The sequence below is a fragment of the Ips typographus genome, linkage group LG4 (assembly GCF_016097725.1).
Source record: "Ips typographus isolate SLU linkage group LG4, UJ_Ityp_2.0, whole genome shotgun sequence".
Classification (NCBI taxonomy): domain Eukaryota; kingdom Metazoa; phylum Arthropoda; class Insecta; order Coleoptera; family Curculionidae; genus Ips; species Ips typographus.
The window spans coordinates 2,831,876-2,846,990 of NC_138425.1; the positions used below are offsets into that span (position 1 = coordinate 2,831,876).

Genomic DNA, 15,115 nt, shown 5'->3' on the forward strand with positions numbered 1-15,115 from the left:
ATTGTACTGTTAACAATCAATTCATACTTATCAAGATAATTTCCTTTGCTGAGATAACAAAAATAATGGCCTATAGAACATTCAGGTATATTAGCAAAACCTCTTTTTCAAGGACTCTGAAATACCTCAGATGACAACTGCTTTAACAATCACCTTTTGATGTTATTATTAATAATTTTATCGATCGTCAATACCATTAGCACACAACAATGTGCTCTATTTCCGCCGAAAAATTACCAGTATTTATGATGCATACCACAGATCATTGATTGTTCGGATTTTCAGTACTTGACATTATTAGTCAATATAGTTAATATTTATTGTTTTGCAGTCTTGAATAATAATTGTGACTCATTGTCAAGAGGTACTGCTTTAACTACTATTGTTTTGTATTAGGTCGGTTTACATGTTTTCTAACAACAAATGTCGTTTCTCTCAGCACGGTAGCATATTTGCGGACGATGCATGTTTTAACCACAAATGATATCAATTGTGAAATCGCGATTGAATAAAAACATATGATTAATAACAATGCTTTGTTTAAACTTTTAGTAGTGTTAAACACAAAGGAGTGCAGTAAGAAATGATGTATTGATAATCTAATTTATTTAATTTTACTGACTTGATCAGATTACTCACACGTAGATAATGACAATTAACAAATCTAGATAACATTTATAATAAAACGAAATTTAAACACATTCATACATTAAAAACTGCGTGTTCTTTGTAATTACTATGGACCGATAATGGTTACCTAAACAGATAAATGTTAAAAGATCGGTTAAATTAGACCAAACTTGAGAAATTTAATGTCAATATGACGTCTGAACATTGTTGCCAAATTTTGTTCGGTTGAGGAACTATTAAAAAATTTTTTTCTTTTAAATTATTGCGGAACTGATTTATTTATTTTGACAATAACATTTATGTCATTAAGAATTTAAGTTTTAGTTTACTACAAACCCCTCTAAAAACGCCAAAAATTCTGTTTTTTTTTTTTAATTTTTAAGGTCAACCGGTGAGTTGTACGGAAAAATGTTATATTTAATAAAAAAGCGTCTCTTTGAGGGGCATACATAGTAAAAATTTCACATTACCGTTTTGCTCACTCAAACCGTTTTCGAGAGATCGAGCAAAATGTCCGTTAAAAGGTAATCAAATTTAACGCCCTCTAGCGGCCAAATGGGGCAACTTTACAGTCCGGCTCAACGTCACGTGATAGCTGCCATTCATTAGCTACCTACGAACATATGATATGTCTAGGGAATCTTTCAAATAATCAATTCATTTTTGGAAAAATGCACCTACATTTTCCTTCAAAGGGTCATTTTTAACTAACTTTGGCATGGAGAACATGAATCTAGTGTCCGTTTTGCTGTAACTGATGCGGGCAGACATTGTCGTACATGCGCTTGCAGAACATCGCGAATGTATCCATCTGTATTTAAAGCTCCATTAACAACCACCAACTCTATTGGTGCCCCTAAGCATATTCCACCCCAGACCATCACTGAGCCTCCACCATAAGAGACAGTGGGAGTAAAATTAAATTGTTCATCCTGTTCTCCTCGGCGGCGATATAATTTCCCAAATTTCCCAATTTTCGTGCTCCCTAGCAAAGCCTAGTCTGGCCACACGATGACGTCGCTGGAATAATGGAGCTTTCTTGGTTCTATAGGCCTTCAAACCAACTTCCTTAAGCCTTCTGCTAATGGTCCGATCACTTGTTCTTCTTCCACGTACTTTTTCCAGATCGCTTCTTAGTTGCGGTACTGTTTTACGCCTATTCAATAATGTTTGCAAAACTATGAATCATCATCTTCTCTAGCTGTGGTTGACCGTTTTCTTCCTTGACCTCGTCTCCTCACATACTCTCCCGTTTGCCTCCAACATCTTACATTACGATATATCGTAGATTTTGATTTTCCTAACATGTCAGCAACATCGCTGTAACTTGTACCAATTTCAATTAGCAGTAGAAGCCATATCACCCATGTTGGATTTGTTGGAAGAATCAAAATGATGAATGTTCTTGACTTTCGCTTGACAAGAACCAATGACGTATAGCAAATTTGATTAGGAGACCATGGCAATAGATTACCTCTAAAACAGGTGTGGAAAAATAAGATCAATATCCACATTTTCTTCGAAACCCTGTATTTGGTTTAATAATTGAGATATCAGAGGGAATAAAAAAGGGAAATGTTCAGAAAATAACGGGCTACCATTTGATGTTATAAACTGTATTCAATTCTCAGTTGTCACTCTACAGGGTGTCTTAAAGAGCACAGAAAATTCCTTACTTCCTTTTCGTACCTGTATATGACATAAAGACAAAACATTTAGAAATCGTAATAAGACAGATGTATTCATGAAGAATCAAGCTACAATTCATAAAATGAATGATCAAAATCGAGCGAAAAATTGAAGAGAAAATTGATGTTAAACTAAGTCTAAATTTTCACCGTTCCTCTAATTTTACCGGTGTGTACGTCAACTGTATTAGGTACTTGCAATTAACACACGTATTCACATAAAATATTGTATGAAAGCTTTTAAATGCCTAGAAAACCACTTGAACGAACGGTAAACAGGTCATAACACACCGCAATTACGTTATCTATTGTATAATACGGAAGCTTTGACTGGCATTTTAGTTGGTGAAAAAAATGACAACTATAAAGACTTCTAAACCCTAAATTTAGTAAATAATGAATAATTCCAAGAGTCACATTAAACCGGAAAACGTTTTGCGATAAGGAAGCTTCCCGCTACGTTTGTTATTAATGCTAAATGCGGTTAAAGCTTGACAGAAACTCGGAAAAGTCTCGCAATTGGTGGAAATTTTACATTCTGCTCGGTTACCCACCATAATAAGCCTGCATTAAAAATAATAATTTATGCGGGCGAACTTTGTTATCAACCGAATGGGGTAATGGTCTCGTTCTGGGTTTGAACTTTACTGATATGGACTGCACATTAAAGTTAATGGTATAAATAGGGCTACACTGACAATGAAAACACTATAGGAGGAATACTATACTATTTATACAACTGTATAAAGAAACATACAGGTTAAACTAGTCTTATAGTTTAGTAGTCTACAAACTGTACTAGAAAAGAAATACAGTATGGAGTATGGTAGAAAGTATGGAATAAATTTTATCATTCAAATTTAGGGAGTTATCTTTCAGAAAAATGCTCGGACACGTATGTTATCATTTTTAACTGCGCATTTTTTGAGAAAAATATACAGGGTGTCCCAAAATTGAAATACGACCTTTGAGTTGACATTTTCAAATGAGAACACCCATTTTTTATTGCATTTATGGATTGTACGTAAATTTCTGGGTATTTTTCATGTAGCATATCCCATGTCAATATACAGCTGTTTTCGAGAAAATAAAATTTAGTTTTGTTACTTAATACATATTTAGTAATAATTTTAATAATAATAACTTTTTAATAATTAATAACCAGTAATTTCTTGACGAAACAGTTTTCGGATATCGGCTTATTTTTGGAAATATTTTTTTTAAGAACATTGTTATAAAAACTAACTGACCTGGCCAAAGCTCCACTAGAGATGTTCGGTCCTTCTAGTCCCCCTCCCGTGTAACTAATGTGCGTAGTAAGCTGCGTTAGCTGAGCACCAGATGGCATAATGGAACCAGAGTCCTCAGCTACTCCCTGCGACACTCCTATATTGGAGTAAGCCGTCATTTCCCGACTTGGTGAACTTGGACTAGGAGTTCCACTTTGTTGAGGAGACGTTCCATTTGAGATGTGCCCTTGTGTGGTTCCAAGTTGTAGCAACGTTGTTCCAGGATCTGGTTCTTCGATATGGACCTAAAAACATCACAAGTTTTCAAAGTTTGTTATATAATAATAATTATCTTTATTTCCAATTACATAAAATTAAGAATGTAGACGTCGATAGGTGGTCCAATGTATAAGCATATCTAAGCTGATAAACAAAAACTTATTTAAAAAATCATTCTATTACATCTTTCTTACCACACCTAAAAGAGGTTATTCTTTACTAGAGCATTTTAAGCACATACCTATATACAAAACTTCTTTCTAATCAAAAGTTAATCTGTGAACAGGAGGACAATTTACATCTGTGCTCGTGTTACAAGTATGGAACGGTTCAAGATTAAAAATATACTACTTTTGTACTCTCTTAAAACTGTTAATAGTCAACCTAAATTTTCTTCTGAAGATTTCTTAAAGGCCATTTTTAGTATAATTCTTATAGCGCGCTTTTGAGCAGAGAGAACGGACTCGAAGTTTGCACAGTACCAAGTCGTATACTATTTGTATGCTACAGGTATTTAGATGTAACACTTATTCCATAATGTATGGCAAGTCTATGTATCAGCCTTTGCATATGTTCATCCCAGTTCAGAAATTAATAAGTTCCAAGAATTTTGTTCTATGCAACCTCTGCCATTGCCAAGAGGTAAAAACTGCGGTCTTTCTGTTTTTGATTGTGTAGTCCTGAATAGCATGACTTTTGTTTTATCATTAGTAAGCAAAAGTTTATTTACTGAGAATCACTGAATTACTCTATTACCGAATTCCTACTGTGATCAAATCTCAATTCTCTATTCCCTACAAGAAGATTAGTGTCACCTGCATAACAAGTAAGATTTGGCTTTAATAACGTGGGGTGTAGTATTTTTGGAACACGGATATTGGGACCTTTTATACTTTCCACCAGATTTTAACTGCAGAACGTTACCTTATCTTATTAAAAGATCAATTACAAGAAAGTTTAGGTATTCTGCCACTAAAAAGAAAATCTACAAAATTGCTGGTTCCCACAAGACGGAACTCCTGCTTACAACTTCGAGAGTACCTGTCTCAACGGTTTCCAGAAAGATCGATAGGAACTTATGCTCACGTTTCCGGGCCAGCACGATCGCCAGACTTGACACCACTCGCCTTCTTCTTTAGGGGTTACATTAAAAACCAAGTTTACGTTCACCATTTTGACACTGAAGACCAACTTTTGAGAGCAGTTACCGAAACATTTAATTTAATAACTCAAGATCTAGTATCCATGATTGTAATTTCAACAATTCAATTTTTAGATAATAATGGTTACCCTTTTGAACATTTATTATAAACTTTTTTGATTCTCGTTTCAGTAAGTTTTAAAAATGACACATACTCCTCAAGTTGACAGATAGACGTCTAAAATTTGACCTACTATGCTGTTTTTTTATTAACATAATTTACATGTAAAATAGGCATAATTTATAAAAAAATGTTTTTTTTTACGTAATAACCAGTACAATTCATATTGTTATACATTGATGAATTCTCTATTAAAAAGTAGAACTCAGAAAGGTGGCGTGAGAAAGAATTTTCTCTTTTTTGATATGATTTAAAATAACTTCCAAAAAAGCTTTTTTTTCTATATCTCCGCTTTTTTCTAATTTAACCGACTTCCTATCTCTTACGGTTTCGGAGATTTCCATGCAATGCATTCTATCTTGTGTTTGTTTATTGTATTAAATAGTAAACATAGTAATAGCGCTATCTATAGTCGGACTTGCTAACCACTATTTACACGTAGCGCGCTCTTGCGACGCTTATTAAAACTATTCCTACCTCATCAAAGCGATAAAACCCATTTCCGTGTTCTTCTGGTATCAGATTAATTCTATGGTAATTATCTTCGATTTCAGTCGGCTGGTACGTCGCAAACTCGAGTGGGGGTGTGGCAGCCTGCGAATGAGGCGATAGGTCCGCCCCTTCTCGTTGGGAGGCGGGACTGTACGACGTTGCCAGTTGTTGCTGATCTTCCCCATACTGTCCCTCTAAAATATTATTTTTTTATTTATTCTGTATGTCATGAGTAATTAAATTCTACATTAGCGCATAAGTGGTATGAGAACATTTTTTTATTTAGAAAAAAGTTTGAATAATTTTTGTTTGAATTTGAAACACCTTGTATTTGTGAAAAATTATATACCTATAAGTTATTACCATTGCTAAAAGTTATTTACTTATTTTAGTACTACCACAATAATTATACTATTTAGACAGTAAATTTATGGTACTTTGTATGTTTTGGCCAACTGTACTTTTTTGCGTTTTACTTTTTTCTCATTTAGACATTTTTGTTTAGTGCACGTAAAAATAAACTAACCAGTTATAAAATTCATTATTACACATAATTAACATAGAAATCATATCAGATAATTACAATATGAACGCTTTATTACAACACCTGTGATCTATGATAAAACCAAAATATAAACAGTATGACATAACCAATGTAATAGACAGGTTAATTAAGGTTTTGAATTAGGTGATTGCTCATTTATTTGTTCATATCATATACGTTATTAGTATTTTAATCTGGATTTTGTTTCATTTTTGCCAAATTCAACATGACAAAGTTCAATTAAAAAATTGTTAGTTATAAACTGTGGTTTGTGCATGGTTAAAATAACATTTTTGAGTCAAATTTCCAAGAAATTTCCAAAAATGTAAACTGAATTTCAACTTATCATTTCTTTTTTGCTTCAAGAGCTACCAAGAAAACGTAAGAGGAAAGTTGCAGAAATTTAACTATCAGCAAGAAATTTTCTTCAAAAGTCTATGGAAGATACTTCTTAAAAACTGCAAAAAAACACAAGAATGACACTGTATACGAGTTTAATTGTAAATGTAAAAGAGAAAAGTTGTAGGAAATTTAATTCTTCATATACAAGATTGAAAAGAGACAGGAGCATTTAACTCGCAAAATTCATTGAAAATACTTCCCAAAAATTGTGATAATTGAACAAGAGTGCTAGTGTATTATAAATATAATTCCAACCAAATCAAAAATGCGTAAAAACGGAAAGTTGTAGGAAATATATAGTTCTACGTATACCTACTAGAGTGAAGGGGGCAATTCTGTTCTCAAGGTCTATAGAAGTTACTTCCCAAAAAATGCAAAAAAACACAAAAATGCTAGGGTACCTATATGAGTTTAAATCCAATTTATCGTATCTTCATTGCTTAAAAAGCTATAAAAAAAAGTAAAAGAGGTAACTTGGAGGAAGATTAATTTTTCATAAACAAGAGTGAAAGAAGGCAATTTTGCTCTCAACATCCATGGGATATACTTTCCAAAAACTGCAAAGAAACACAAGGATAACAGGTGTATATGAGTCTAATTTCAGAATCTTCAATTGCTGCAAGAGTTATCAAGAAGACGTAAAAGATGAACAATACATGATGTTATAATATTTTTGAATACGGGGTTGCCAACAGAAATGCTAATTACGTATCTGGAATATATTGATAAGCCACCAAGTAAATAAAGTTTAAGTGTTTAGAACATTGTGTTTACAAAAATATTGTACTTTAGTAGAACGAACAGAGAAGAACTTTAGCGTCCTGAAGATTGGACATCAACAACAGTTTAATCAGACATTTTTTGTGGGATCATTTGCTTCAATTGAGCTGTACAAGATTTCTTCTCATTATTTTCTTAAGCAGATTATGTAAAAAATTCCATGTGAGAACAAATAGTGTTTATTTATATTTTGATTTCTGTACTGAAACAATGGCACTGATTCATCAAGACTGTGCAGGTCATTGATATAAATCATATAAAACACAAGTAAAATTTTCTAGAAGTAACGAGTATTTAGTTAAACGATCACTTTTTCCACCCTAAATTAATAAAAATATAAAGTCTGACGTCTTAGCTAATCTTTAGAGATTTTGTCATTTCAAAACACATGTATCACCGTGTTTGGGTAATTTTAGACTTGCATATATGCAGTGATATTGTATCCCATAAACATGAAGCCGTTATCGAAGTTGAGGCAGGTCACTGTCGCACGAAAGGTGCGTTATCACAAATTTTACATTTTATATTGGTATGAACGAACTTTATCACAAACACTACTACTTTTATGGGTTATACGCGTGGGAAATTGAATGCGCTGTCATCATGTAACCATAATTCCCATATTTATTTGGGTGGTTTGTAGTATTGGTGAATGCGTTAGGATCGATATGGTTTCACTGATTTAACGCTGCGTCACTTCAATAACTCTTACGAAACTGGGCAGCTAATTAGCCCTGCAATCCGTTTATAATTGGATATTTTCTTAAAAGCTCAATAATCTCATTTGTTATTTCTAAAATCGCTGGATAACCGCAAAGATATAAATCAGTCAAGTCGATTGGTTACGTAAGCAAAGACCAAGCAGTAGCGCTTTCTTGACCTTTCGGGTCGAGCTTTGCTTTCATTTGATTCCAACTGGATCGAATTTAATTTCACTTCTCTTGTGATTTTAGTTCACATTGAACGAAATAAATACTGATACACGTGTGTGGAATGTTATTACAGGAAATTATTGCTTATTAGTGCTTTGGATTAAAACAAAGATGACATTACAACAATTGATACAAATAAAGAAAAAAGTTTTGGCAAAGAAAGTCGGTTTACTAGGTCAATGACAGAAATAAAGTTCAGTCACAGAAACAATGATTCAAATTAGTACACTGACAACTTTCCGTGTCAAATAACATAAATAACCCTGTATGACACTGTGCTATGACTAAACATTGGAATTCTGGTATTATAGCGGTATCTGATGTGATATTTTGCGATTAAAGCAGGTTTTACAGTTTGATGCAAAGAAATTGACCAATCTATTCATAAAGTAGTTTCAAGAACGAATCTTATCAGTGTAAAACCAAATTGTATGTTACCTTCAAACAATTTTACGTTACACACGTTAATTGTTTTGTTGTATAAGAAATAAGACTGGTACTATTTTCATCCAACTTGTTTGGTCCGCAAGTTTTGCATGTTGCTAACACTTCGAACAATATTTCATTTCTTCCAGATCTCAAAAAAGTGGTTCAAATTTTCTTGAAATAAGCCACTACTTTTGGGTTTTGACATGAGAACTGAAAATAGTTTGAGACAAAAATGGACCAATCTTATTTGTTGGTAAACAAATTTAAAAACTATAAAACATTTTTTCAAAAAGAATTTTCACATTTCTGACATCTCTAGATTATTGAAAAAGTTATCTTTAGAGGGTTTAAATAAATTATTAATTTCTTCCAGGTCCAAAATAGCTTTATTATGGTTCAAATTTGCTTAAAGAAGCTAATTAATAAGCTATTTTAATCGATTTTGCCATAATAACTGAGAATAGTTGGATACAAATGACATTCTTCGAAATAAGTCATTCTGCATTTTTTTAAAGAAAATTTTCACATTTTTGACAAATTTGTGGATTTTGTGAAAGTTATCTTTAGAAGTTTTAATGAAATTTTATTACAGCAAAAACAACAAATACAATTATAGTTCTAATGTGTTTGACATAAGCCACAATCTTAATGAATTTTGTCATAAGAACTGCCAATAGTTTGAAGCAAAAATGGACTTAATGATTTTATTTTTTACGAAACAAACTAAGAAACTAGGCATTTATTCATTAAGAATTTTCACAATTTTGACACATAAGGGTTGTTGTGAATATGATCTATAGAAGGTTTAATCAAAGACTTAATTTCCAAGTCCCATACAGCTTTATTATGGTTCAAATTTGCTTGAACTATCCTAATGGGCTTCGCCATAAGAAGTGAGAATTTTTGATCTGTTACTAAACAAATTTAGGAACTAGGCAGATTTTCACTGAAAATTTTGACATTTTTGACACATTTGTTGTAAAAGTAATTTTTAGAAGGTTTAAATATTTCATTTCCTGCAGGTTTCAAAAACAACTCACTGACAGAATCTAAGTAATAACTAATTTAGTAGTAAAAACTTCAGAGAATTTACCTATACGGTCAGTTCCGGAACAGTCAAAGCTGTAGAAACCATTATATGGGTATCCAGGATGTTTTTAAATTTTCAAATTAAAATATCAAAAATACAACAAAAACAAGTACAAATAGCTATATAGGGATCTAAATACTACATTCTCTTCGTTGGTGAAGGTGTTTTTATTGACAGCTTTTGACTTGAAGTTCATGAATTTATATGAGGAATAAACTTGGATAAAATAAATGTGTCCAATTCCAACACTTAATATTCCTACAAATTATGAAGCGTAATATGGAAGCTTGTACTTGACCACAATTCTTGAAACAAACATGTTCTCGGTTAATTTTAGATTCTGGGAGTTAAATATGTGTGGTTTATTCTGATTGATGTACAACAGCAAAACATACCGCAATGATGAAATAACTGCGGTATGATAAAATGAGAAGTTTTTATACACTTTAGTTTTCTACCAAAAATTTGCATTAATCTACTTATGGTGGTTTATTTGAACGACAACATAAGCCAAGCTATATAAATTGAAACTGATGTCTGCAGTCAGTCAAAGTCATAACGCAAGCACAAATGCCCTAAGAATCACTTTCGTGTGCAGAAAATACATCGGTCATTGACATTATTTTTCTGAGGTTTAATTTATCATTAAGATACGGACACACAAAACATCAGTAGCACAAACCAATCAAAATCAGTTTGAATCCAAGAAACGGTAACAAAGAGTAAACTAATTGAATGTATAATAATTTGGTAAATAATAGTAACTAATAAATATGTCTGCTTTAAAGCAATAAACAAAAAAACACATTTTACATAAATATACGCATTCGATTGGCTGGATGGGTGCAGCTTATCAAACAACCCAGTCCAGGAAGTCCGTCGCCTGCAAGACAGGATAACCACAATCTGATAACAATCGTCAACCATAAATAAACAATGACATACTCCTCGTTTTATCGACAATGCACCATATTTGCTGACACGTCAAAATTTGTCCTTTTTATCTGTGCCAAGTTTAACGCCCCTAAACTGCACCGAGCATCGATGCTTTTTACTGATATCGGCAAAGAGTAACCACATCACATAAGTTCTTTTGTTTGTAGTTAAGGGATGGCATTCAACTTCACAAGTGATATATTCAAAATTAATTTTAGTTTAATAGTCACAGACTATACACTTAAACATGCATCAAAGTAATTGAATTACTATTACAAACTACAAAATGTAGCAAGTAATTCAATTATCAGTTGCAACAAAATTTAAATAGTACTTGATATACCAATTACTTCTGCAAAGTAGTTTAAAAAAGGTAAGGTAAACTGTGTTATACAGTGCGTTTTTTTAACGCGCAACATAGGATTTCACGTGTTAAATTTTTAAGCCCATGTTATTTTGGAACTACAGATGTAAAACTTGACGAGTGTGTCTTTAGTACCCAATTAGCAAAAAATCATCTTTTTTCGAAAAGATTTTATCTTTCCATACTCCCGTCTATATGGTATAGGTGTTTTTGATACTGACAGGGCAAATAGCAGGTAAAATTTGGCGTAGAAAGTAACCAGGGTGGTCAAAATCTGAATATTAACTTTATATCAAGAAAGTTAAGTATACAAGAAGCATTTTTTAAATTAATTGTTCAATTTGACCTCGGTTTGAAGCCAAACAGTATCCCAAACATTAATTTTAATTCCATTACATATTTTTTAAAGCAACCCCATGACCAATAGAGGGTGGCTAGAGACAATCAAAGTGGGACAAGATCGTGTGCAAAAAATGAAAAGTATTAAATTACAGCTACTTTACTAATAAATAATTTTAACTTTTTTCTTACATAGTAACTTGTTGTCTAGGGTATTACATCGGTACGTTTTTGGGCATTTCTTAATTAACGTCATGTGTCCGAAGAAATATCGATTTTTCCGGAAGATGGATATAACACTGTTCAATCTTGAGTTAAGCCATATTAGCAAGTTTGTATCTATCATGCAAATGCCGTTGTACAACATTATCTGTTACATAATCTGAGTACTTTTCAGGACAAGCCCCATATTTTCATTTCAATCCAGCGACAGTGAGTGAAACTTGAAATTGTTTGCACAAGTCGTTCTTCCTTTTAACAGTCTCTAATCACCCTGAATGATTCTATCGGTCAAGGGAGTTGAGTTAAAATTATGCTACACATAATATGGGACCTATACGTGACCTAAGATGACAGTTGAAAGCTACTGTCTTAATTCAAGATTGAGCACTGCTATGTCGCATTTTTTGGATAAATCGATATTCCTTGAGTCACAGGATGTTAATTGGGGATCGGTCAACGTCCCCGAGATATTTACCTAAGCAACACTTTCTTATGTTGTAACCAACCAAAAAAAAAAAATAATCAATTGGGGACTACTTCAAAATTTCACTTTTTTGCACCCTGTATAGTACAGTGGCGGTACATTTAACTCTGTTTTTTGAGTTTTGGTTAATGATAGTCCAAACCGCATCAAAATCTGTCGCTTCGTTTAGAAATGGTAAGGTTTTAAAAATAAAAAATAAAATTTGAAAGCTTTTTAAATTTATTATTTTTTTTAATTTTCATCTTTTATCAATAGAATGATGAACACAACGCAAGTTGTAGATACAATTTTAGATATTTTGAAAACGGTTTTAAATATTTTTGTGGAATACCTGAAGAGGAATAACATGCAGTCCTCTCCACTATAACGTTGTTATAGTTGTTATAGTAAAGCAGTCTGTGTGTTATTCCCTCCTTCTGGAATTCAAACACCTTCACTAAGAGAGATAAATAGACTTCTACTTCATATTTGTTTGAAATTTTTGTCAAACTGGTAAATAGAATATAATATAATTCATTTTGTGATTGAATTTTACTTTAAAAGTACGTATGAGTACGAATTTTTGCTTGGGTAAAGTAACAAAAATGTCAAACTAAGTAAAAGTACTTCTTACTTTCTTAAAATTTATAATCATGTTTCTAAATGCTTTTGAAATAAAGCTTTGAAACATAAAAAAAACTCACGTTGGCGCTGTATAGAAAATAAAGTGTCTTTTGTGGTACTTTCACCCAAAACATCAAAAAGTTTGACATAAAACTGAATATTTGTTTCGGGTCGGATTAAAAATATTTGCACGTGCATTGGCAGTTGATCATCCTTAAAGTGCCGACTCAGAAAACCCCAAAAATATTGACTAAAACAACAAACTAGTTTCGAATTCAAACCGCAAATCCGTCGTCCTTGTAGGTAAATATTGCCCAAAAACTTGGGGCACATTATGTCAATAATTGTGGATGTCGCGTGGACGATTGATCTCGCTCGGCCTAGTGTATTTAGGACTGTTTGCCGATTTGTAGGCTCACTCAAAATTTCACACTTAACCACTTTTGAAACCCCTCATAAAAACTGTGTTTCTTAAAAAAAAACAAACCTATTTAAGCCTTCAACACATCGTTTAGTTAACCTTTCAAAACTATCATTAATTTGGTCCATAAAATCGGTTTAATCAGTGTTTCAAGTACCTGCAAACGGCTTTTTTTAAAAACGGATCATATATCTAAATATTTATGGGATAAACGGATGATACGATATCGGAAACATAATCGTTCCTCCGATAAACTTGAAGCCCTAATCCCGAATGTCTAGCCAGAAAGGTCACACATTGAGCAGTAAACCCATTAATCAACATTCAGATAAGTATTCTTTAGTTTTACGAGGTAATATAGCCATCAAGGGCACTGGAAAAAGAAAAGCTTAACGACGGCGCTTGCCATAAAATTGAATTATTCTTTACATATTTCAATTTTAATTGCTATGCAAAAATTGCACATTTGTAAGTAATACAAAAAATGTTTAGTGCATATGAAGGAGAAGAGGAATTTACAGTTCCAGTTACTCCGAAAATAGAGAAAAACTTTACAGCTGTTTTCTTTCGGTTTGTGATTTCGGATCCAAACGCGTTATGATTCAAAAGTCACGTGACCTTCATGTGATTTTATAATCATGCTGTCATGTGATTTTTAGATCATAATGCGTTTAGATCCGAAATCATGGGTCGAAAGCAAGCGTCTCATGATTTTAGTTTTGATGATTTAGTTCTAGTTTTGATCTGACTGAGTCTAATATCAAAACTGGCATGAATAATTTGCTTAATTTTTGCCACATGTTTGCTTACTTTAAATAGATCACCCTGTATTTTATTTGATCAATCGAAAAAACATTTTTTCTGATTTCAAATATATCTAAACAAAATAATATCTAAGGTGGTTACTTTTTAAAAATATAAATTGTAGTTGTCAAACGTAACAGTATTGTTGCTATGAATACTAAAACAATTTAATTTTTTGACTAATATTAGCAAGCTCAAAAGTGCATTATCAAATTCACATGGTGTGTCTCTTTACAATTTAAGTTTTTCCAACTATCTAAATTTAATTTAATAAATTTTCAAGTTTAGAATGACATTATCAACATCATGCTTAGCTTTCACAACTGTCTAAATTTGATTTAGCAAATTATGACAGTTTAAACAATTTGTATGGTCACGTGACTGTTTTGACAACTGTCAACTGGCCTATACAGCGTTGCAAGCTTCAAAATGGGATTACCAAAGTCACGTGACATGTCTCTTATATATTTGAAATCAGAAAAATATTATTGTGTGTTTTATTTCAAAAAATCAAAACATGTCAAAAAAAAAAACAAAAGGAGGGTCGATTATGAAATCGGATTCAGGCAAATTCAGTCAAAATTAAAAATATTACGAAATAATAGTTCTCAAAAAGTTAAGATAAAAACATGCAAGCCGTTATGCTCTATCTCATTCATTTTTCAAACGTATACATATAGGTGATAATACATAAAAAATATTTGAAATCGATAGGACTAATCAAAAATACAATACCATATAAGGTATTCCAATTAAAATAAGCAAGTTGTCATCAACTTCCGGTTAAACCGGAAGTGACAGAAAGATGAAAATATTATTAAAACATAGCACTCATCAAATTTTTTGAAAAAATTCCAAAATTTTAAGTTTCTATTTAGATTGGATCCTAATAAACTTTTAAACGGTTTGGGTGGTTAACCCTGTATAAACAGTCGGCCTGTATATAATTTTAAACTGAACACTCTGTATAGTAAAAAAGCATACTTAATCCAACTAAAACATATTCAATGTTTTAACACTTCTGATTATACCGAAAGAGGTACCAATTTGATTGTTTAAAATGGAACATCCAGTATATTATGTTTTTAAATACTCCCAACAATTAAAGGTATCAAACTGAATAGG

General features: G+C 32.3%; 1 protein-coding gene and 1 long non-coding RNA gene across 3 annotated transcripts in view; both read right to left on the bottom strand.

The window, feature by feature from the left end:
* Positions 1-15,115, bottom strand: part of LOC145727868 (uncharacterized) — a 55,807-nt gene that overhangs the window by 25,228 nt on the left and 15,464 nt on the right. For both annotated transcript variants that reach the window (XM_081977714.1, XM_081977716.1), the window contains exons 2-3: positions 5,626-5,834; positions 3,569-3,852 (exon numbers count right to left, since the gene is read on the bottom strand). In XM_081977714.1, the coding sequence (XP_081833840.1) occupies positions 3,569-3,852; positions 5,626-5,834 (493 nt within the window). The remainder of the gene's footprint in view (positions 1-3,568; positions 3,853-5,625; positions 5,835-15,115) is intronic.
* On the bottom strand, positions 584-3,549 carry LOC145727881 (uncharacterized). Its single transcript, XR_014177943.1, has 2 exons — positions 1,308-3,549; positions 584-1,239 (listed from the first exon to the last, which is right to left on the bottom strand). It is a non-coding gene; the product is annotated as an uncharacterized LOC145727881 (long non-coding RNA).